Source organism: Copidosoma floridanum, unplaced genomic scaffold, assembly GCF_036245765.1.
Source record: "Copidosoma floridanum isolate Cflo_tuat_1 unplaced genomic scaffold, Cflo_Japanese_pri ptg000026l, whole genome shotgun sequence".
Classification (NCBI taxonomy): Eukaryota; Metazoa; Arthropoda; class Insecta; order Hymenoptera; family Encyrtidae; genus Copidosoma; species Copidosoma floridanum.
In genome coordinates this window covers 2450135-2475237 of record NW_028321903.1, presented here as the reverse complement: position 1 = coordinate 2475237, position 25103 = coordinate 2450135, and the positions used below count along the sequence as shown (strand labels likewise).

Genomic DNA, 25103 nt, shown 5'->3' with positions numbered 1-25103 from the left:
CATTTATTCATTATGGTCACGATACGTCGATCGATGCTCCGTAGTACCAACTCTAGAGGAATATTAGTAAATAGGGAGCTGACATCTAAAGACATTAGTCTATAATTAGTAGTGGGTTTTATATTTTTTAGTTTGTTTTTCAATTCAAAGCTATTATTGATGTGTGATATTGGAACGTTGACTGACTTCTTGAGTTCATCGTAAATTACTTTTGCTAGAAAATATGTAGGGCTATTGATAAGAGAGACGATAGGACGTAAAGGGGCATCGACCTTGTGAATTTTCGGCAAGCCATAACATTTAGCTAGAGTTGTATCTGTGAGCGACAAAGCGTTGGGATGGTATGTTCTAGAAAGGAAGCCGTTAGAGTTGAGATTCTTTAAAATGTTAGAGGTTCTCTTTTGTAGAGAGTTTAATGGGTTTTTTGAAATAATTTTATACGTCGATTTATCAGACAGTAAATTATGCATTCTTTCCGTATAGTCACTTTTTTTGAGACAAACCGTAACGTTGCCTTTGTCAGCAGAGGTGAAAAATATATCGGGATTTTTGTTTAGAAAATTTTTTGTTGATTTTAAATTTTTTGCATATTGGCGGTCCTTTCTAGAAATAGCTGGCTTTTGTTTACAAGCATTAACTAAATATTGAGATAATTTGTCACGGATTTCGGTCTTTACTCGATCGTTCGTATCGAGGTGTGAGAGACCAACTTCTAGGTTTTTGATAATACATAAAAAATCGCGTTCACGAAAAGATGATGGGAGATTGAAATTCGGTCCAAGAGATGCAATTTCGGCGACATCTTTAGGAATGGCTATATTCGTTTAATTGTGTATTGAATTATTATTACTGGTTGTGGTGTTTGTTTCCGGTAAGATTTTTTTAAATTTTTTATGTAACGTATGATTAGATCTTCTGTAGATGGTGTTTTGTTTGATGTTGACAAATTTATAATGTCGTTCACGAATATTGTAGTCTAATTTTAAAGACGCGATGTGATCTTTTAAGCGGGAAATTGAGTTTTGCAAAAATCTAATATGTGTGTTAATGTCGCTTATTTCGAAGTTCAGAAGTTTTCGACAGAAATGTAAGGTACTTTTGTTGAAATCAGCATGTATCGGTTTGCAACGGAAATTGACACTTGAACACTTCTTGTAGAGGTCTTTTATGTGGTTAGGAAGTACCCTCGCGTACCTGCATTTGAGTAAAAATCTTCGTTGTGCCATACTGGTTGATAGTTGTATGTGCAGGTCCTTCCAGAGGAAGACTCGGACACCATCCCACACTTCTACCAAAACATCACGGGGAGATTTGGGGCTCATACCTCCAATGCTTTAAAACGCTGGAAGGACCTGCACATACAACTATCAACCAGTATGGCACAACGAAGATTTTTACTCAAATGCAGGTACGCGAGGGTACTTCCTAACCACATAAAAGACCTCTACAAGAAGTGTTCAAGTGTCAATTTCCGTTGCAAACCGATACATGCTGATTTCAACAAAAGTACCTTACATTTCTGTCGAAAACTTCTGAACTTCGAAATAAGCGACATTAACACACATATTAGATTTTTGCAAAACTCAATTTCCCGCTTAAAAGATCACATCGCGTCTTTAAAATTAGACTACAATATTCGTGAACGACATTATAAATTTGTCAACATCAAACAAAACACCATCTACAGAAGATCTAATCATACGTTACATAAAAAATTTAAAAAAATCTTACCGGAAACAAACACCACAACCAGTAATAATAATTCAATACACAATTAAACGAATATAGCCATTCCTAAAGATGTCGCCGAAATTGCATCTCTTGGACCGAATTTCAATCTCCCATCATCTTTTCGTGAACGCGATTTTTTATGTATTATCAAAAACCTAGAAGTTGGTCTCTCACACCTCGATACGAACGATCGAGTAAAGACCGAAATCCGTGACAAATTATCTCAATATTTAGTTAATGCTTGTAAACAAAAGCCAGCTATTTCTAGAAAGGACCGCCAATATGCAAAAAATTTAAAATCAACAAAAAATTTTCTAAACAAAAATCCCGATATATTTTTCACCTCTGCTGACAAAGGCAACGTTACGGTTTGTCTCAAAAAAAGTGACTATACGGAAAGAATGCATAATTTACTGTCTGATAAATCGACGTATAAAATTATTTCAAAAAACCCATTAAACTCTCTACAAAAGAGAACCTCTAACATTTTAAAGAATCTCAACTCTAACGGCTTCCTTTCTAGAACATACCATCCCAACGCTTTGTCGCTCACAGATACAACTCTAGCTAAATGTTATGGCTTGCCGAAAATTCACAAGGTCGATGCCCCTTTACGTCCTATCGTCTCTCTTATCAATAGCCCTACATATTTTCTAGCAAAAGTAATTTACGATGAACTCAAGAAGTCAGTCAACGTTCCAATATCACACATCAATAATAGCTTTGAATTGAAAAACAAACTAAAAAATATAAAACCCACTACTAATTATAGACTAATGTCTTTAGATGTCAGCTCCCTATTTACTAATATTCCTCTAGAGTTGGTACTACGGAGCATCGATCGACGTATCGTGACCATAATGAATAAATGTCGAATCCCGGTTGATGAAATTCGACAATGTACAGAATTTTTGTTCAATAATACTTTTTTTACTTTTGATAACATTTTTTATCAACAAATTTTCGGCACGCCAATGGGTTCTCCTATTTCACCTTTGTTTGCTGACCTTGTAATGGACGACCTGGAAAATGATTGTCTCTCCATCTTAAAAAATAACTATAATATTATTCCATCTTTTTATTTTCGTTACGTGGATGATGTATTACTTTTTATTAATGTTGACCATATTGACCAAATCTTAAATATTTTTAATTCATATCATCCCAAACTACAATTTACATATGAAATGGAGATTGACAAGAAACTCAACTTTTTAGACTTGACGATAATAAGAAATTCTAATTATTTTAATTTTGACTGGTTTGAAAAACCTACTTCTTCCGGACGAATCTTAAATTATTTTTCTGGTCATCCAGTTAGCTATAAGAGAAATATTGTTTTTAATTTGGTTGATAGGGCGATCTTACTTGCCAGTACACGTTTTCACGGTGTGAATATTGCTAGGGTGAAAAACCTGTTGATAAAAAACAATTACCCCTTTAACTTTATTAATAAAAACATAAAGGTCAGATTAAAAAGACACAAATATAGTAATCATAACAGAAGCACTACAAACACCTACCCTCTCTGCAAAATTGGCATACCATATATTGACAATAATTTTGAAAAAATTTCAACCATGTTAAAACCCTACAATATTCACACTTACCCTCTTATTAACAATAAACTGCAGCATATCGTCCGCTTAGGAAAAGATACAACGAATAAACATAAACAGACAAATGTAGTATATAAGTTTTATTGTAAAAATTGTCCCGCGTCATATGTGGGTGAAACAAAGCGAGCGGCGGAGGTCCGCATCAGTGAACATATGAAAAGTAAAAACTCCGATTCCGTTGTTTGTGAACACCAAATCAATTTTGACCATGAATTCGATTGGGATAACTTTAAAATCCTTGACAAAGAATCAAATTATAAAAAAAGAATTATTTCCGAAATGCTTTATATAAAACTCGATAAACACAACATCAATAGAAAGGAGGATGTGCTTTCCTTTAATAGAGCATACCTTCCTTTACTACGAAAGTTTAAATGTCCCGATCGAGTTCATCGCCCTTTACCGTCTACCTTTGCGGCTCCGCCTATATAAGCGCTGGCTTGTGGTTGTAATTTATTGTCAGTCGACAGCACGACAGGTGACGAGTAAGTCAACAAAACTTACGAATTCTCGCGTATCTGCGGTAACAATTTACAAAAAATTTATTGTATTTTTGTGTTTGAGCCTTCCAGATCACTCATTGTGTGTTTTTAATTTTAATTTTGTAGCCTGATGAGGCTGACGCATATTGTCAGCGAAACGTTGCGCATCAATAAATCAACGCAGAAAATTTAAATACACTTTACTTGTATTTATTTATTTTCTTACATTTCGCCCCCAACGGATCACTGATCACTTTGAATTTCCAAAAGCAAATTATGTTTTAATTTTTTTTTAACTCATTAACATATAAACAACGAGAACAAAAAAGAACAATAATACACGGCTAAAAGTATATCTATACTACCGACCTACACATAGGTACATACGTTAGCTTAAGAAACAATCAGGTGCATTACTTTCTCTGTCTCTCTTTCTCTATTTGGATACCTGTTTACTGTGAGTAGTTGCGCACATGCTCGAATTTCGTTGGCTCTTTGTTAAAGACGGTTTAAAATCAAGTTTGAATAAACACAATTGGAAGACCCCGGAAAAACTTTGCATTATGGTCAAATATTAATATTGTGCGAAATTGATCTGCGCACCACCATCGGGCTCTCTGCACCTGTCAGACCTTCCGGCCTAAGTCGAGCCGAGCCGTGCTCACTTGAGAATATCTACCGCCGTGCCGTTCTTCGGGGACGCTCGAGCGTCCCCAAAACCAAAATTTGTATGGTCTGTCTGTCTGCGTCCATCAAGAGTGCATGTGGGTTTTTTTCTCACTATCAACGCGCAGGAAACTTACCATCGTAACCACTTGTGTAACCGTAACAGATTCACTGCGTATCCAAATCGAGCTCTCAATAAAACAATTGGTCCTTCGAGCCGGATCGGCCTTTACGGGAAAAGCTGCTGCGAGGACATTGCCGAGCAGAGGACAGTCGGTGGGGTCCCATTACGACTCATAATGTAAGTATAAGGAGAAGGAAGGGTTTTGCGTTCGAACACGTATTGAAATTGCTTGATCTCTGCTGCACGCGATGCAGCAGTAGTGCGTCAAGGTTACGTGAGTCGTTGACTGGGCCGAGTGAAGCTCCGCCGCGGCAGTTACGCTGCACACGTCGCAGGTCACGCGCACGATCGCATCTGAGCAGCTCAGCTCGAGGTTAGGGCAACCAGCTAGGCTGTCCCCGTAGTCGACGTGGTAGGCGCCCCCCGGGTTGTCGCGGGCCGTCCTGAGATCGGCACTGAAGAGTAAACGCGCTTGCTCATACCTTAGTCATATGAGGCTAGCGTTGCAGCAACTAGGTTGCTCGCCTCGCCATGCGGTATACTTAGCCGAACTAGAGAACTCAACTGATGACTAATTCTGCAAGGCACGGGGTTGCCTGCACTGTCGTCCAGTCAGCGTTACTGTCGAGTCTGCTGAGCCACCGCCAGCATCGCCTCGTTTAAATAGTGACCTAACTAGTGAGCGAGTGCCGTTGTCCCCGCAGGACCCAAGCCCCGGACGGTGCCCCTCGAGTCGACGGCCGCTTCGGTACTACGAGAGTCGATGTAAAGGGCGAAGCTTCACTCTTATTTCCTTCTCACTGCCATGTCAATTGTCTCCACAACCTGGGTTCACGTAGCATTTCTTGCAGCGAGCTGCAGCAGAGCCAGTAGAGCTCTGCTTAAAAGACAGGCGTCGAGCTCATAATGTTTCAATTGCAGGCAGGAAGAAGGCCTGTCAGTCCTGCTGAAGACTCAGCGCACGCTCGGCGATACCCTGGCCCGTTTCGCAGGCACTGTTCTGGGTATCACGCAGTGGAGCAAGGGCTTGATCGAAGCGCGACTTAAGCTACTCAATAATTATTAGGTTGACTTCTCAAACAACTACCGACTCCTGATACAGGGTACCTCTGAGCCTGAGTCAGATGATTCGCCAGAGAAGCTCTATGCGGTTGGTAAAGGCCATTACCTAGTTGCGAGGTCACGTTTGTACGACGTCAGGAACCGCCTGGCTCCTTCCGACGCAAGCGATACCGGCCACTCCTCTCGTTCTGGAATGCATCATGGCCCGCACCTGCTGAATATCAGCCTTTCTGTCTTCTCTGGTAATCGAGAGGACTGGGAGTTCTTTTAAGATCTTTACTTTGCTCTTGTACACAGCGATTCGAGTCTTACTGACGTCCAGAAGCTGTATTACTTAAAATCGCACACACAAGGCGAGAGTAAGGCAGTTGTGGACACGCTGCAACTCACCAGCGATAATTACTCTATTGCTTGGGCACTGCTGGAATTCAGATTTGAGCACACTCGGCTGTTGGTTCAGGACCATATGATGGCCATCCAGAACATCAAGCCACTTCGTGAGGAGTCCGCGGCGAGTCTACAGAAACTTTTGGATACTCTAGCCAAACACCAAGATCAACTATGAGCGCTTGAGCAGCCTGTAGACGAATGGGATATATGGATGATTTCATTCGCTGCCACTGGCATGGACTCCTTAACCAGAAGGAGGATGAACTGGAAAGACTTGAGGCTGGAGGTGCATCAGAGAGCGAAACTGTAGCCACGTTCGCTACTCTGTCAAGCTTTCTGCAGCGCCGTGATCGTTTGCTCACCTCCGTAGAATCCCTCAGCACACAACGCTTAACAAGCAACCACCCACCAGCTCCAACATCAGCGAGTCTCAATTACGGATCCCTTGCTACACAAGCCAATGATGTCGACACCGAATGTGCAGCTTGTTAAGTTTCTCATTATATTGGCCACTGCAGTCGTTTTTTAAAAATGGATGTGCGCGCACGAAGACAGCTCGTCACTCGGTCGAGGTTGTGTTTCAACTGTCTTCACACTAGGCATGTGGCACATTCCTGTCCTTCTCAATCCGTGTGTAAACACTGCAAGGCAATGCATCATAGTTTGATCCATGAGAACAGTCGCAAGCGGGGCGCCGAGACTTTTGCTGGACCGCCACCGAAGCTGACACTTGCGGGCACTACCTCCGATTACGCGAATAATGCCTCGGAGGACACCACAGCGCAGCTTTGACTAGCCGTTCTGCCCACCATCCGAGTCCGCCTCGAGGGCCCTCGGGGCCATGGCATCACTGCGAGAGGTCTCCTCGGTGCCTGTTCCAAAATAACAATCACCTCTACAACCTTGACCCGCAAGCTCGGCGCCCATCTCAAGCCAACCAACACTAACATCTCCAACGTCGGGGGTGAGCGCGATGCACATTTTCAGTTTACGAGGTTGTGACTCAGACCCGCAATACTTATCACCCCAATAGAGCTCACCGTGCACTGCCTGAAACGGCTGGGTCTCCACACCCCCTCGGCCCCCGTCACTCCAGCTATTGTGGAGGACTGGCTTTCGCCGTGCGATCTGGCAGACCCTACGTTTGACAATCCAGGCAACGTCGATATCCTCTTGGGTGCGGACATTTATCCACGTCTACTGCTACCGGAACTAGTTCGTCACGGTGATCTCATTGGGCAACGCACCGTCGCTAGCTGGGCCCTCACGGGCCACGTCTTCTGCTCCACTCCACCCAGTCCAGCGTCTTTGTGCTTGACTGCACAGGAGGATACAGCACTACCCTGGAAGGATCGGTTGGTCTTCTTGATACAGCGCTTCTGGGAATTGGAGGATGTGCCGCAGTCCACCCGCAAATCGCCCAGAGACGAGTGCGAGGCGATGTTCGCCGATCACCACCGAGCCGCGAACGGTCGGTATGTTGTCCGTCTTCCATTGAGGCGTGACGGACTCTGGCTTCTCGGCGACAGCTATCAAAGCGCGCTATCGTCTCTGCGGTCATTACAGCGCCGCCTGCGACGCGATCCCAAAATGGCCACCGAACACTCTTGCTTCATGGATAAATACGTGAGTTGCGGACATATGCGTCTTCTGTCAGACTCTGAACTGCGAGAATCTACAGGGCCCACCCACTACATCCCACATCATGAAATTTGGCCAGCCGGCGATCAAAGAAAGAGGTTGCGCGTTGTATTTAACGCATCACGGCTCACATCCACGGGCTACAGTCTCAACGATGCGCTGCATGCTGGTCTCAAGCTCCAGGCACTACCCAGCGTTTTACTACGTAGGAGGAGGTACCGAGTCGCTTTCTGTACTGACATCCGTATGATGTTCCACCAAATTTGGGTCGACGAACGCGACGTCGACCTTCAAAGGATAGTCTGGAGCACCGACGAAAACAGCCCACCTGGACATTTTCAACTGCTTACCGTTACATATGGCGAGAGCTGCGCCCCATATTTATCCCTACGTGCTATCCAGCAGCTGTGCAAAGACGAAGGTCACGCTTAGCCTGAAGCAGTTTCTATTGTCATGTCCGAGAGGTATGCCGACGACATTATTTCCGGCGCCAACGACGTAGAGACTGCTCGGAGGCGACGAGATCAGGTGATCGGCCTACTCCGCTCAGGAGGATTTCCTCTGAGGAAATGGGTCGCTAACACTGCAGAGTTGCTGAACAATCTGCCCGAAGATATCCGCCTGCGGCTAACTTGGCGAAATTTGGGCGCCGATGGTCTTGTCAGTAAACTTGGCGTCAGCTGGGATCCGATTAACAACTGCTTCTAGCTCACGCCACCACCATTTCCTTCGCAACAGACCAAGCGCGCTATGCTCGCTGCACTCGCTCGTCTTTTCGATCCGAGTGGATGGTTGGCACCCGTCATATTGGTGGCGAAGCTCATCATACAAGACCTCTGGCGCGCCCGACTCGATTAGGATGAGACTGTGCCGGAATCGATGGTTCGGCGATGAAGCACCTCCCTAACTCAGTTGCGAAATGTGACCGGCGTTACCATTCCCCGTTAAATTGGATGCGATTCTTCGGCAGAACTGGAACTACATGTGTTTGCGGATGCCAGCCGACGCGCCATGGCAGCTGTTGTTTACTCTCGTGGTCGAGATTCTTGCGGCAGCTTCTGCACACGCATACTATCGCAGATGCGCCAACGTGCATGACTATTCCTCGGCTTGAACTCAGAGCCACACTACTGGCTGCAAAGCTGCTTCGGTTAGCCGCTGTCGAGTACGCCGTGAGCCTAGAGCATTGTCACGCGTTTTGGCATGCGTCTGCCTTAGCCAGCGGCGATTGTTTCAAGCTGAAATTGAGTGCCTAAAAGGAGTAGGCAGGCTTCTGGCGAAGCATTCCCTACTGCTCCTCGAACCATCCTTTTCTGTGACTGACAATATTCTCTGAATCGGAGGCCAGCTTCAGAACTACCTGCTCAGCTACGAGGAGCAGCACCCACCACTGCTTGATAGCAAGTGCTGTTTCGCACGACTGATAGTCACTTGGGCTCATACCCGAGCTTTACATGGAGGAGCCCGCCTCACCAGCACCTACATTAATCGCAGAGCATAGATTATCAGCGGGCGGCGACTTCTCAAAAGTTATTTGCACAAGTGCGTTATATGACTTCGCGTGCAAGCCCAACCAGCTACACAACACATTACTCTGCTCCCCTCCACTCAAGTTCTGTAGCAGATGTGGCCGACCCTCGGAGATGTGGAGCGATAATGCCACATGCTTTTGTACCACTGACCAGGAAGCCGGCATGAAATCTGTCAAGAATCACCTTCGTCGCATAATGGGGCCGAAAAATCTAACCTACAAGGAGTTTGTGACAGTGCTGGCGTGTATCGAAGCAGTCCTAAACAATCACCCCCTCACGCCTCTGGTTGGTGGCCCGGATGACCTCGAAGTTCTCACGCCAGGTCATTTTCTCGTCGGTAGGCCCTTGGACACTGTGATCAAACCTGAAACACCACTGGACAAGCTCGACCATCTCACTCACTGGAAACTCGTTTGCGGCATCCGAGACCTATTCTGGCGCCGATTGAGTCGCGAGTATTTGCACATGCTCCAGCAGCAGCCCAAGTGTAAAGTCTGTTGCCAAAATTTTCAAACCGGCGATGTCGTGATACTGTTCGATGACACACTTCTTCCGTCTAGTGAAAAATGACCACTCAGCTGAATTGTATCCATCCATCCCGGGCTCGATGGGCTAATCCGAGCCGCCACCGTCATTGGAACATACGTCCACCCAATCACGAAGTTAGCTTTGCTCCCCATTGAGTCCACTGCCTACAGCGATTCCAGCCTCTCCAAGTGTCGAGGCCGAGCCGGACACGGCGGGCGGTCTCTAGTTTCGTTCACGGAACGAGGCGGGCGGTTTGTGCAAAATTGAACTGCGCGTCACCACCAGGCTCTCTGCGCCTGCCAGACCTTCCAGCCTAACTCGAGCCAAGCTGTGCTCGCTTGAGAATATCTACCGCCATGCCGTTCTTCGGGGACGCTCGAGCCTCCCCAAAACCAAAATTTGGATGGTCTGTCTGTCTGCGTCCATCAAGAGTGTATGTGGGTTTTTTTCTCGATATTAACGCGCAGGAAACTTACCATCGTAACGACTTGTGTAACCGTAACAGATTCACTGTGTATCCAAATCAAGCTCTCAATAAAACAAATATTTTAAAATAATCCTGTTCACAGAGGAGAAATTTTTTTTAAATGATGAAAAAATGATACTAATTCTAATATTATTTCATCGTTTTCTACATGCGCAAAATATTTAAAAAAAGCCATAAAAAGGCCTACCTATAAGATTACAATAGAGAGAGAGAGAGAGAGAGAGAGCATGCGCGATAGCAGACGATCAATGGCTCTCTCTATCTCACTTATAAGTGTCTCTCTCTAAAGTTTAATCAGTCAAGTTTTACTACGAATCGGTAAAATGTCGTTTACTTATCACAATAAGTAAACGACTTTTCACTTATAATTAGTCAATATTGACTAATTCGACTCATCTAACTTTAAAAGGTACTTTTACAAGTACTGCCAAAGTGCCTTTTTCATTTTTTTTTTTTTCAACATTTTGCGCTAGTCGAAAAAAAATTATAAGTGCTTATTAATAAAAAAATTTTTGCCCAACACGCTGGTATGATTTATTTTTTCTGTATATCAAACTGTTAAAAGATATAAGCAAAACGAACTTTAAAACACAATCTTACATAATTTTGATATTATTAGACCACTCAAGAATAATCGTTACTGTATCTTTTGAAATCTGCAGGCTCATATATATATGATATAAAAAACGCTCTATTACAGATCAATTTTCCAACTCAGAAGTTTCTCGGTTGATATCTATAAGTAATAAGAACACAGATTAGATCGGCATGCTGCGTAGCACAATCATAAGGTCCCTGACTACCAACCCACAAGATAAGGGTTCGATTCTTGGAGTCCGTAAAACTTGAAAATTTTTTTTACACATTTATTATATCTCACTAATATATAAAGCAAAGTCGCTAAAACCGTTGTAATCGCTAACCGTGAAAACTACTGAACCGACTTTGCTGAAATTTTGCACACTGATTCATGATACTTCCTAGATGGTTTTAGTATAGTTTTTATCTTAAAAAATTAAATAACAATAGCAATAAATAAGCTCAAAGTTTTGCAAACATTCACCACTTTTCACTTAGATCAGTAACATCCGCTAGGTGGCATCGACATAAAATCGAGGCTACCTGCAACAGAATTAAATAAGTGTGGTTATATTACGCCGGAGCGTCTCAATATCCATGCAGTCGTACGTCTGTCAGTTTAACGAGCTGTACAGGGTATGCTGATGATAGTCTTGCAGCTGGATATCCCGGTTACGGTCGACACTCTTCTGTAAGGGGGAAGGGACCTAGGTGTCCATTCACCCTGAATCTCGACGAATGCAATCAAAAAAAAAAATTAATTCCAACCGATGACGTCTCTGGCATAATACCAGGAGACATATCTAGCCAGAGCACAATCTGCACCAACTCTTCAGAGTTGTGTGGCAGTCCCACCATCCCACCTGGTGCAGTTAGAGGATTTTTGGCTACAAATGTACGCCATGGAAAACAGCTCTGAGGGGCACGGGCAGCCACAACGGTTACCTTCTTGGTCGTCGCGTCCCCAACGCGCTTACCCATATGTTCCCGTCCAACGATGAGCGGTTGGTTATCCGGGGAACGAAGACGAGATATTCTTTGGTCAGCGGCGCACCTCCCTCCATCACAGTCTCCGTACATCGAGACTCCCAGGGTAAAAATCAAGCTACTCGTAGCCAGCTCTTTATCATCAGGAATAATAATAAAGAATAGCCTGGAAGTTTCACCACTGACGCTTTCTAAGGGGCATTATAAGTATTTACGTTCCCTACTTAACCATCAATTTTGTCGGTTCTTTTTAGGGGCCACCTAAGTGTAAACTACCTTGCCAACAAATACATTTTTACTACCGTTTTCAGAAGCGATTCGTCGACTAGAAGACTACATTAACTAAAGACGGGCACTATTAAACCAAGTCAGCTATTCACTAGCAGACGTCACCTGCGGAGTTGTTCTTCGCAAGACTGGAAAACCCGATGACCCACGACCCTTTAACTCTAATCATTCAACCAGGAATCACTAATCCTCTCCAAGGTCTGCGCTGGGAAAACCTATAACAGCTATGAAGGAAAAAAAACTTGAACTAACGGGGCAGCCTCCACTGGACAAGTATCACTAACCAATCTCCCCATCTAAGATCACCAAAACAACTGAATCTGCAAATAAAAAAGGTGCTGTAAACACCAACGTCTTCGACGTTATACCGGGAGACGTTGGGAAAGAGCACTACAACTAGCCCCAAAGCTTCGGACTTTGTAATTTTTCTCCCAAGTAGTCTGGGTTTTCAACATCAGGCCAGAGAAGATCACCTGGAGGTATCCAGGCAGTCACAATTGCTGTTAACTGAAGACTGAAAGAGTTTACTTAATAAGCTCACCGGTCATTTTTAGGGCCATCGGGCGTCGAACTACCTTGCCAACAAATATATTAGAACTTAACAAAATTGACAGAAAACAGCTTTTAGGGGTCACAAAAATTTTAAGCATGCCAAAAGTCGCAAGAGGGTGAATTGGAAGAAAAACTTCAAATGTATCTAATAAATACAATTTTGCTTAGGCGTCAAGGAACTGACGCAGAAAATTTATCGAGATTGAAACAGCAGCATCAAAATCGACACATAAAGAGTCCATTACGTGAGAAATAAGCTTTTCATTGTACCCTCACAGCAATCTCTGAAATCTTTAAAGATCCTACTTTATATTTTTAAATAAGTAGAAAATGTTTTTGTGTTTTTGTGGCAATAAAAATGTAGGGTTTAAGGTCCAGGACTTTGTTGCTTTAGTTATTAAGTTGTGAGATATAAGAAAAAAAAATTTTTTTTTAAATAAATTTTTTGGGGGTTTAAAATCTTAACAGCTTTGAAAAAATAGCCCTTTTCGTGAATTACACGGGAGAAACTGTAAATCAACGGCTTCTTATGGCTACCGATTAATTTATGGCATAAAGAACGCACGGTACTTTTCAGCATAATTTTTTTTTGAATTTTTACACCTCATTATTTGACCAAATAAACTATATGGATTCCGAAAAAATATGTTTTTAATAAAAATATTTTTTTTCTGAGATGTATCAGGAATATGTGTAAAATTTCTAACTGAAAATGTTTTACATAACATGTCAACACACTGCGGTGTTTTATTTAGTAAGTCTCGGGCGAAGCCAAGACGGGGGGCTTCTAGTATAATAAATGTGTATACGTATGTATATGCTACATGTACAAAACATATGTATTTACTTATTAGTTACTCTTCTACATAGCTATATATACGGGTAGTACACACGTTACAAACGAGAGGGGGCGGCAGTAAGCGCGTGGAGAAAGAGATAGAGATCCGAGCCGAGCCGAGTCAATCCGAATTGAACCGATGATCGTGCCATCGCACGGGTCTCTTCATTGCGTCGGTTGAACCCCTAAGCGCGCCAATAGATGTTTCACATCAAAAATAGATATTTGTATATTGTATAGCGTAAAGGAAATAGATATTTGTAAAAAGAGTGCCATACTCGCAGCTGAAAGTAAGCACACGGTTTTTGAACTGTATATTGCATTGGATCGCGTCATATTCGAGTAAACTACCTTCCAGGAACATATATAGAAAAAGAGAAACATAGAAGGTGAACGAAGACGATGCATAGCCATACAGCCAACTGCTCCCTTTTCTCGCCTCTCACTCTCTCTACTGGGGTTCTTAAAAGGTTTCAAAAACAAAAATATACCCGCGGGAATAGAAAAGGATAAATAAGAAAACGTTACGGCGGCGTGTATTACCAAGCATACAAATTCGAGGTATAGACCAGACGACGGGGACGAAATAATATGAAAACGTGCATTTTCCGGGCGGTAGCAATGTTTCGATTAATTCTTATGAATTTTTTACCGTAGAATACGATTATCCTTACCCGTACTTTGTAAAAGTTGTGCTTCATTTTTTAATTTAACAATTTGTGAAAAAAAAATAATTTTTTTTTACGTTTTCCTTTATATCTCCTTTCCTGTGCATTTTTAGCATTATGCATGTATATAGTTTTTTGTTCCTTACTTCATTATCTACAAAATGAGATCTGGTGCGATATCCCAAGTGCCATTGTTAACCTGCAAATTGCGTTATAAGTTAAAAAAGTGCGTTTTTTTAAACATTCAATATCTCAACAATTAAAACACCTAGGAGCTTGCAATTCTCAGAAAATGTTGCTATTACTGATATAAATAACTGCACTAAATTCCAAAACGATCGTTTTTTAACTTTTAGAGTTATTAACGATCAAAATTGTTTTCGAAGCTTAATCGCATAATGCGCCAAAGTTGCTGTGATCGTCTAATTTTGATCCAACTGGTCTCAAAAATTCAAAAAACTATTCAAATTTAATATTCCGTTTGAAATTTAGAAAAAAGTTAATTAGAACCTATTTTACAGCGATTTGTTCAAGACTAGTAGTTTTAAACACACGTAAAAAACTATATAACTTTTGCAAAAATCAATATTGATGATTCTCGTTTGCACAACTTTGAAGCTGGTATTTTTTTATAAATTAAAAAAAAAAAGTTGTCCTAGCATGCACGGGAGCCGAGATAATTTTTTTTTTTTTTTTGAAAAATTCGTGTGGACTTATTATACGTCGTACAGCAGTCAGGTTTGGAGGGACTTAAGTTCAATACTTGTACTTTCAATAAAAAAATATATTGTACCTGCAGTGCATCAAATAGTATAAAATAACAATTGTTGAAGTTGACCGTGCGAGAGCCGAGCGCGCCGGCCGACGTGTGCTGCAGAGGTGGGGGGAGCGACTGCGGCGGCGGCGGCTCTCCGAGCGCAGCTCGGCGACAAGAGAGCAAGTGGTTTCAAATCATTCATTCTCGTTAAAATATCATTTTCTCAGCTTCCTCTGCACGTACAAAAATCCTTTTGGAATCGATTTGGGGTAGCTTGACGATATATTATCGATGGCTATTACTATTTGTATGGACGATTAAGGTTTCCATCTCAAATTTAAAGCTTATGTTTAACATTAATTGAGAAATTTTTTTCAATTATATTTAAAATAATGTAATGATGATAATATTATATGTTACACAATATTTACGTGTCATCGTAATGAACTTGCAGAAAAAATTCGTTCAACAGTTAAAAATGTTTATGAGTTTGTTATATACACAATATTATTTTCCACTGTGCGCACACTTATTTATTTCGGAGCAAAACGTTGTATAGCACTAAACGAGAGGACATGAATTGTGTGACGTGATTCTTATACGGACCAAGTAAACGCAAAAGCACCTATTTGGTTGAGAACCACTGATGAGAGAGCACGCAGCTCGCCTAATTTCAAAAGGTTCAAGAATTATTTTCCTAAATTATAGTACAGAGACGAAGGAAACAGTGCTTCGAAACTTTTACATTACTTTGAATAATAATGTTTAAAAACCGTATTTAACGGAATTTTTTTAGTGCATTATATTTGCTTTGCATTAACCAACTGATAAAGACGTAAACCTTAATCGTCCATACAAATAGTAATAACCATCGATAATATATCGTCAAGCTACCCCAAATCGATTCCAAAAGGATTTTTGTACGTGCAGAGGAAGCTGAGAAAATGATATTTTAACGAGAATGAATGATTTGAAACCACTTGCTCTCTTGTCGCCGAGCTGCGCTCGGAGAGCCGCCGCCGCCGCAGTCGCTCCCCCCACTTCTGCAGCACACGTCGGCCGGCGCGCTCGGCTCTCGCACGGTCAACTTCAACAATTGTTATTTTATACTATTTGATGCACTGCAGGTACAATATATTTTTTTATTGAAAGTACAAGTATTGAGCTTAAGTCCCTCCAAACCTGATTGCTGTACGACGTATAATACGTCCACACGAATTTTTCAAAAAAAAAAAATTATCTCGGCTCCCGTGCATTCTAGGACAACTTTTTTTTTTTAATTTATAAAAAAATACCAGCTTCAAAGTTGTGCAAACGAGAATCATCAATATTGATTTTTGCAAAAGTTATATAGTTTTTTACGTGTGTTTAAAACTACTAGTCTTGAACAAATCGCTGTAAAATAGGTTCTAATTAACTTTTTTTTAAAATTCAAACGGGATATTAAATTTGAATAGTTTTTTGAATTTTTGAGACCAGTTGGATCAAAATTAGACGATCACAGCAACTTTGGCGCATTATGCGATTAAGCTTCGAAAACAATTTTGATCGTTAATAACTCTAAAAGTTAAAAAGCGATCGTTTTGGAATTTAGTGCAGTTATTTATATCAGTAATAGCAACATTTTCTGAGAATTGCAAGCTCCTAGGTATTTTAATTGTTGAGATATTGAATGTTTAAAAAAACGCACTTTTTTAACTTACAACGCAATTTGCAGGTTAACAATGGTACTTGGGATATCGCACCAGATCTTATTTTGTAGATAATTAAGTAAGGAACAAAAAACTATGTACATGCATAATGCTAAAAATGCACAGGAAAGGAGATATAAAGGAAAACGTAAAAAAAAATCATTTTTTTTCCACAAATTGTTAAATTAAAAAATGAAGCACAACTTTTACAAAGTACGGGTAAGGATAATCGTATTCTACGGTAAAAAATACATAAGAATCAATCGAAACATTGCTACCGCCCGGAAAATACAGGCAAAAATCTCCGCCAACTGGTCTAGTAGTGCAAATAAAAAGTAAAACTGTCAGTCTGGAAGGATTACGCGTGGATGCGATGGAAATGAACCAAAAATTTTCACTGTACTATGCCGAAAGAAGGTACTTTTGTCCAGTTACGCGGGCCAAAAATTCATTTTATTTAAAACTAATATTCGTGAATTTGATATGACATCATACGTGTACACTAAATTCTTATTGGAATCTTTGCATCCGACAAGTAAAATTTTATTTAATTTTGGCTAGGATGAAAGTAAAATAATCCACTATATCTTATTGAAATTAAGGAAAACAATAGACATATAGCTAATTTCAATTGTAAGAAAAAATTTTTTCATTTTATTCGTTTTCTATAATAACTTATAATTTAATATTGAAAACCACCCGTGCTTAACGAAGTTCTACTGATCTCAAAATTAATAAAAAGAATATAGGTTTTGGTCACGTGACAATTTTGCTCTTAATACATTGTAGACAACAGAAAATAAATTAAGATGGGATCAATAGTTTTGGCAAACCACAGCTAAATGCAAAAAAAGGTACTTTGGCAAAACGGCCTTAAAAAAGTTGTTTACAACGTTAGATGCAATTTTTTTGTCGGATCATATTCTTGAATACTTACTCTATAATTTACAAAGTATCAAAATTTTTTTTCTATGAGGAAGTTGCTTAAAAAATAAAAAATCTAGTGGGTATTTTTTGTGCACGGCGGTACGGCACGTGAGAAGCGATGAGCCATCGTAGCCGCCGATGAATAAACCACGTCTACTTTCTCAAGCTCGACTCCGGTGTTATCGACTGAGTACACTTAAACTGCAAGTGCTCTTAAAATTAATGATATTTTGGAAACGATATGACCAACTTTCACACTGTAAAGAAATTTGATACTTTGGTAAATTGTAGATTAAGTATTAAACAATAAAATCCCGCAAAAAAATTGCGTCTAACGTTGTAAACAACTTTTTGTAGGTCCTTTTGCGTGCCAAAGTACCTTTTTTTGCATTTAGCTGCGGTTCACAAAAACTATTGATCCGATCTTGCTGAAATTCGGCGTGGTTGTTGGAGACTACTAAAGCTACAACTCTGCCAAATTTTAGCTCTTAATATTTATGCGAAAGAGAGTTATGAATTTTGTAATATTGGCTTCAAAACGAGATTTTTTGCATTTGGCGGAGAACCCACTGGACCAATTGGGATCAATCGGAGCTCATTTTGTTCGTCTTTTTTCCACGCATACTCCTATATTTTTTGTTTTCCATTTTAAGGCTTGTGGTTCATTTCCGACGTTAAGAATCGTGTTTTACTATTTTTGCCATTTATTTTGAAGCCTTAGCGGAAAATATTTTTTGTTCTATTTTATTACAATCGATTGGTGTTGTTTTATTCTCTAAAACTTATTTTTTTCGAGCTAGTCTGAATTTCATGAAAAATTACCGACATTTCAGCTAATTCGATCCCACTATCTGCCAAATGGAATTCGCTTTTTTTTAAATTAAATTTTCAAGATCACGATGTTCATCAGCGACCTCAAAAACGTATTGTAATATAGCTTTTATACAAAATGCTTATGATTCTAACGAATAAAAAAAGTAGAAGAAAAGTATATCTTTAGAGCTCTCTAGTGGCCACACTGATCCGCAGCACATTTTGGGACAAAAAGGGCTTAAAGAAAAGTTGATGGCTTACGCTTAAAAAAAAAAAAAAAAAAGAAAAAGTTATAAAGCTTTTATACTTTCCTAAGCTTTGATTACAATGTGAAAATTCACCGTAATATGCTGACAACGGAACCTAAAAAATTTCAAAATAATTTTATCGTATTTTACGAAAAAAAATGCTAACGAAAACGTATTTTTTTTTTTTTGACCCGCATAATTTTCCCTCTAAAATTCACGAGGTTGCGGACAAAGTGAAAAATTTAATATTTGTGACCGCGAATGATGGTAAAGATGTTGGTTAAAAATCTGAAAATACAACATTATAGCGTTCTTATGGAGTACTACCAATACCCAAAATTTAAAAGAAAAATTTTTTTTCTGTTTCGGTTCACGTGAAATGTCCCATACACAAATATGTTTGTAAGTGTGTCTATGTGTGTGTATAAGTGTATGTAAGTACGTAGAAAGAAGGTATTCCAAAAAGTAGTAATCCAATCAAATATTGTTAAAAAAGTCCACAGTGTTTTGCGTTGTCGTTTACTTGGCACCCCTGTCTTTCTGGCGCCCAGGACAAGTGCCTCGTTTGCCCCACCCTTAAGCCGCTCCTATACCAGACCATTCCGAAACAATTCAGAGGAATTAGATGAAGGCCGCTTTTAACAAGACAATGTTATACAGTTCACAGAGATTAACTGAGGCAATTTACAAGGTGATCTAGTAATCTGGAAGGATTTCCTTAGACACTCATCATTAGAATACTGATTTTGTGTGCGTTTCTGATTATTTATTTTTTGAATATCATTATTTATATTTTTTTTATGTACCTTTAATAAAATATTTATCGTTTTACGGAATGAAAGATGCAGAAAAAATTACTTGTTTATCTTTTGATTGTATGAAAAAGTTTTTTTGAAGAGCGTTCCAAATAATACGCCGGCTGAGTGCGTCGGCTAGCTTAAACTTCAAGAATATTACTAAGTTTAAAAGGTATGCAAGTCGAAAACATCTAATTAACCCGGTCTTGAGGATATAAATATATGGACCGTATTACGGCGTCTTGTAAAAGGGTATGGTTTTATTATTTTGGAATCAGTCAATAAAATGGCCAGTAAATGCAACGGATTACTCGGTTGAAACCGCTTTATTACAAACTATTGCTGCATTAATTAAGAAGGTTTCGGAGAAAAGTTCAAAATGGAGAAACGTGCCAAAAAAAATTTATGTTATACTTGAGCATTTTAGAAGTGCACATGAATTTTTTCCAGATTTTTCAACTGGGGAAATTTTCGAGAAAAAAATTATGAAATATTGACAGTTTAACACGGTATCTTATGAGAGAACAAGGTTAGATTTGCCTTTTAATTGAAATCAAGATATTCTAAATGTGTTAGAATAAAAAAACACGTTTTCATAGATAACTTGGTATCAAAGGAAGATGCTCGAAAAAAAAATCAAACCTTGCCAGGCATTTTTCAAAATTATAAGCAGTTACAGTCGTACAGTTTCAAGTTTGTAGAGTGCAAGAGAAGGTGCGCGGTAAAGGGGGCCCAGATGCGCGGGGAGGGAGGACTTCCCGTTCCACGCCTCTCTGAATGATACTCCCAAAAGTCCCAAACCTCCTTAATAAACTAGTATGTAAGCGCACAATTAACGTTGTGAAAGATTATTGAGTTATGGTTTTATAATTACGAGTGGCAAAAAAATGCAGTCTGTTAACTGGTTAAAGGTACTTTTGTTATTCTTTTTTCATTATTAATGAATAAAGTGGCAAGTACTTGCCACTATGGGATCATAAGTTTATTGTTAATAAGCAAAGTAAATTTAATAAAATCCTAAACAGGACGACAATCCATGAGTCAACATATAAAAATTGACTAAATATAAATATTAATTACTCGGCTCTTAGGAACCCTCGTGCCTTCAATTTTTGACAGCATCACATCCATGACTTTATGAATTTGTGATTACATTTTTATCAAATCCTTATTGTTAATTATATAACCGATAGAACTCTCTTAAGATATAATATGTAAGGTAGAGTAAAAGATTATTAGACTCTGAAATAGCGCCCTCATTGAGCAACTCAATAACGATAAACGATTGGTTTTGAACAGAAAAGGAAAGTAATATGTGTCACATGTATGTGTACATATAGTTCATGTCAACACAACTAAATAAACGTAATACTAACATTTTCTACATTTAAGACCTGTCGTTTTCAAGATAGTCGATTGGGGCACTGTTTAGGAATTGAGATCTAAGCCCAATAAGCCAGCCCAATATTTCCAGACCCAATTTAAATTGTGTACGCTGAAATCAATAGCCTTTGAAAGTGATGGATACAACTCCATCTGCTGAAAAATTTACTCACTGTATAAGTGAGATGACTATTTTAAAAAGTACCCACATTACATTTTTTCGGTAATAACATACTGCATTACATGGAGATCACTCTTCCACCTGTATTACTAACTAAAATTTTTCACAGAATAAAACGAACATTCGTAGTTTTGCCTCTAAGTAGAAGTACAATGTCGTTGTTTTAAACCCTTTCACTTTCATTTGACATATTTATATTGGAAAAAGTTTTACGCATACTCCTCTTAAATGGAAACCTAATTCACGACTTCTTTTTCGTTAATAAATTACGATCTCATGACTTTTAAAAACCCTTAGGTTCAAATTGTTTCCTTAAAAAAAAAAAAAAAAAAAAAAAGTTCAAGTTATACTTTTTACCATGCGATACGGCGGCAAAAAAAATAAAATAATAATTGACATGTTTCATACCTATCCTCTAATAAGACTTGATCAAACTCCGACGATGACACTAGGAAAAGAATGGATGTAACACAATCAAAACACTGATACCATTTTTGCCTTTGCGATCGTTGTCCACCGACATCAACAAATAGGAATGGAATATTATTAATGTTTATAACAAATTCTGATATTCCCTTTGTGGCTTTCCTGCAGTGCAAGATGTCTTGATGCGTGGGGATATAATCCTACAACAAAAACAGTTTATTACAAGTAATCAATTTCAATATGCAAATATAAGAACTTTTTGTACATTCATACCACTTTAGCAATTCTATCCAGATCATCCAAAAAGTATTGCACCGAGTCACTCTAAAATTAAGTATGAATAAGTGTTCATTTAAAAAAACGTCGATTCGTATAGCAACCAATAGTCAGCTTTAATAATTTTAACACAATATCTATAAGACTAGTGAAATAGTACAAAATTAGAAAAAAATAAAAAAAATTTTGATGCACTGTGTAATGGATGCATGAGATCTACGTACAAGTTGGAATTCCCTTCGTCTGTCAAATGCTTTTCTGATAGAAGCATCATTCCATAGACTTTGCAATCCTGGTACCTGATGAAAGAAGATCCTAGCATCTAGGCACGTAGTATTCTCAAATTTCAACAATTGATATCCTATGTCATAATTCTTAGGATGTTCCCAAGGTATGTTTAACTTATCTCGAGCATCTACTAAAACCTTCATTCCTTTGACAACATTTTGATAAATGATATGCTGATACTCCTTAATTAGTTCAGGCTAAGATACAAAATATCAATTAATGTATGCAAGAATTGTATGAAAAAAGATTGTCTACTAATAGTCTGTGAAGTATATTAATTGTGAAGGAATGAGAAGTGCTTCTTTATTTATTTCAAAGTAACTAAAATTTTAAGGTAAAACTAATTTTTTTGAGGTAGAGTTATGCAATACTTTAGGTAAATTGTGGACAGGTGGTTAGGAATACATTGTGTAATTTATACAAAGAGTCAGTGATGAAAGAATCTAGTGCCACCAAACAAGCATTTATCATTCGCTATACATAATGACAACTTTTTGTAATTTGATAGTATTTCATAATACTGCAGGCTCAGTTGGAACAAACAAAATTAAATAATATTCCTATTAGCAGTATTCCCATAGAAAATTGGAACATTTGCGATTCATGCAATAAAATTAATGAAATCCTATGGATTACTTCTTTTTGTTTAACAATGTACATTCCAATGTTTACAACCGTGAGCTCAATGTCAGTATGAAAGTAACTCACAATAAAACATTTAAATACCAGGGATGTAGATAAGCAAGAGTGTAACGGTAGTATTAAAAAGAACTACAAAGAAAAAATACGAGAAGATAAGCTTCATAAGTAAAACTGAATCAAGTACTTACATGTGCACAGCTATAATTATACAGTAATGTTAGTAAGTTTAGATGTATTTATTTAATGTAAGATTTGAGTGTTTACACAACATATAAAATTGCCCAAATTGTAAAGGACATACATGCATGGTAGTCACAACGAAAGGCAGAGGCAAATGGCAAAAGTAATAATTAATCTGTAACTGACCTCGAATTTAATACCGTGTATAATCCTCATCTGCTTCAGAAAGGTTGACTTGCCGCTCTCACCAGCACCAAGCAAGAGAAGTTTGACCTGCCTACGAAACGATTGCCTATCCTTTTCAAGTATCCGGTCGATCTCCTGACTCTTGTATCTCTGTTCAATTTCTTCAGGACTAAACTTTAACCTGAGACAACAGGTGCACGACCACGTCAGGGGGCCTGCCATCTTGAGCCCCCTTAGCGGAGTGCACAGTGCTAGAATATGTCAAATATCTGAGGGGTACTTTTTAGCTTCCAGTAACTGCTTCCCCCTGGAGAAAGGTTTCCTACTTGCCACTTGCCAGGCACTACTCTAGCAGTCCTCGGCGGACTGCTAATAATAACATACTAACTAGAATGTGCTTCTCAGTGAAGTCTACTTATAGTGGATATTTCAAGATCACGATCCTGGCAGTCAGGACCTGGTTGCAACGGTAAGTAAGAGTTGCAACTACTATAATCATAATAACGGGGTAGGAATCAGGACGGCAAGGTGTACACACTTAACATCACGGAGCGGACGACAGTCGTAAAAAAGACACGTATATCAATGTCAATGTTACAGCAGAGTAGAGTGCAGATTGAAATTAGCACATCATAGATGTAACTTTTTATTGTAAGGTTTACTATATACATCGCATTGGGGCATCTGCAATGTGCCCCATCTAAACTAAGATCTGAGCCCGAAGATTGTAAGAAAAAAAATTACACCCACACTTCGTAAGGAAGTTGAGAAACGTCATGATTCGAAAAGTCTCAAAGTGTTTTTGCGATCTTTTCCCTTGTTCACGAGAATCACGATTAATGTTGTAATACTAAAGACCATATGGATATCGTCGAAACTCGAATTAATCGTATTCGCATCCCAATATTCCCAATCCTGTGCTGGCGTTACAGTTGACTGTCGAGAATACGATTCGGATAGGATTGGAATGCGAATACGATTTGTTCGAACGCAACCAATTACCGCCACAACTTTAGGGATATAGGGTGTATTCCGCAAATGCTGCCAGCAGTTAAGTTACGTAGGTCGTGGTAACGCCGCATCTCATCTTAAAGGTCGACTTTTTAACGATTGTTGTATGATCGATTTTATGACGATAAATTTTTTTAAATGATTGATCAGCTCCATCGTCCATCACGACTTTTGATATCATATCTCGCAAAAGTCAGTATTTTCTTCGATAATTCTCATACTGCGCATGCGCACAACCATAATTTTATGTAAATTATCCAAAAAAATACTGACTTTTGCGAGATATCGAAGGTCGTGATAGAGCCCCAGACTGTGAACTAACCGTTTGTTCAATGACATTTTAAAACTTAATGCAAAATTTGTCTGGGTGCCTCATTCACTACTTAACTTTGTCAGCGTTCTCACTATAGTATCTTCCTTATATATAAGGAAGAAGATTCTCACATGTGCGATTTCCAAATCAGAATGTTTTGACCAATCAGAGAACTTCCTAAGCTCTGTGTCGGTGCTCTATTTAGTCGGAATTTTCTTAGAAAAGATAAGGTAGGAGCGCTAAATAAACAACAACGCAAATAGTTAAAGCAATGATGCGTAATTATAGCATCAGCAAAATAACCGGATGACACTTTGTAACATTACAGTAGAAGCGATTTCCAACCTTTCGTCTGTTTAAACTAATGCTCCCCATTGATCAAGAACCGTGATTTGGGGCGATAAAAAAAAATTTTTTTTGCTTGTTAACCGAACTAAACTACAGTTAACGAAAATGTTACACCTAACGTATATAACACAATTTTTACCAGCCGAAATGTATGGGCTGATTTAAAACACGGAATTATTTTTAAAAAAAAAATTTTTTTTCAAATTCAAAAAAAATTTTTTTTTAATTCCGTGTTTTAAATCAGCCCGTACGTTTCAACTAGCAAAAATTGTGTGATGTACGTTAGGTGCAAACTTTTTCAGAACCGTAGTTTGGTTTGGTTAACAAGCGAAAAAAAATTTTTTTTGATCGCCCCATATCTCGGTTCTTGATGAATGAGAAGCATTAGTTTAAATGGAAGTCGCTTCTACTGCAATGTTACAAAGTGTCATCCGGTTATTTTGCTGATGCTATAATTACGCA

The 25103-nt window shown here is 39.1% G+C and overlaps 1 protein-coding gene across 1 annotated transcript in view; it reads right to left on the bottom strand.

Moving 5' to 3' along the window:
• Window positions 1-23974, bottom strand: part of cta (Guanine nucleotide-binding protein subunit alpha cta) — a 111617-nt gene extending 87643 nt beyond the window's left edge. The window contains exons 1-4 of the mRNA XM_014355120.2: window positions 22970-23974; window positions 21898-22158; window positions 21671-21721; window positions 21380-21597 (exon numbers count right to left, since the gene is read on the bottom strand). Of these exons, the coding sequence (XP_014210606.1) occupies window positions 21380-21597; window positions 21671-21721; window positions 21898-22158; window positions 22970-23191 (752 nt within the window). The 5' untranslated portion in view covers window positions 23192-23974. The remainder of the gene's footprint in view (window positions 1-21379; window positions 21598-21670; window positions 21722-21897; window positions 22159-22969) is intronic.
• Window positions 23975-25103: the final 1129 nt, after the last annotated feature.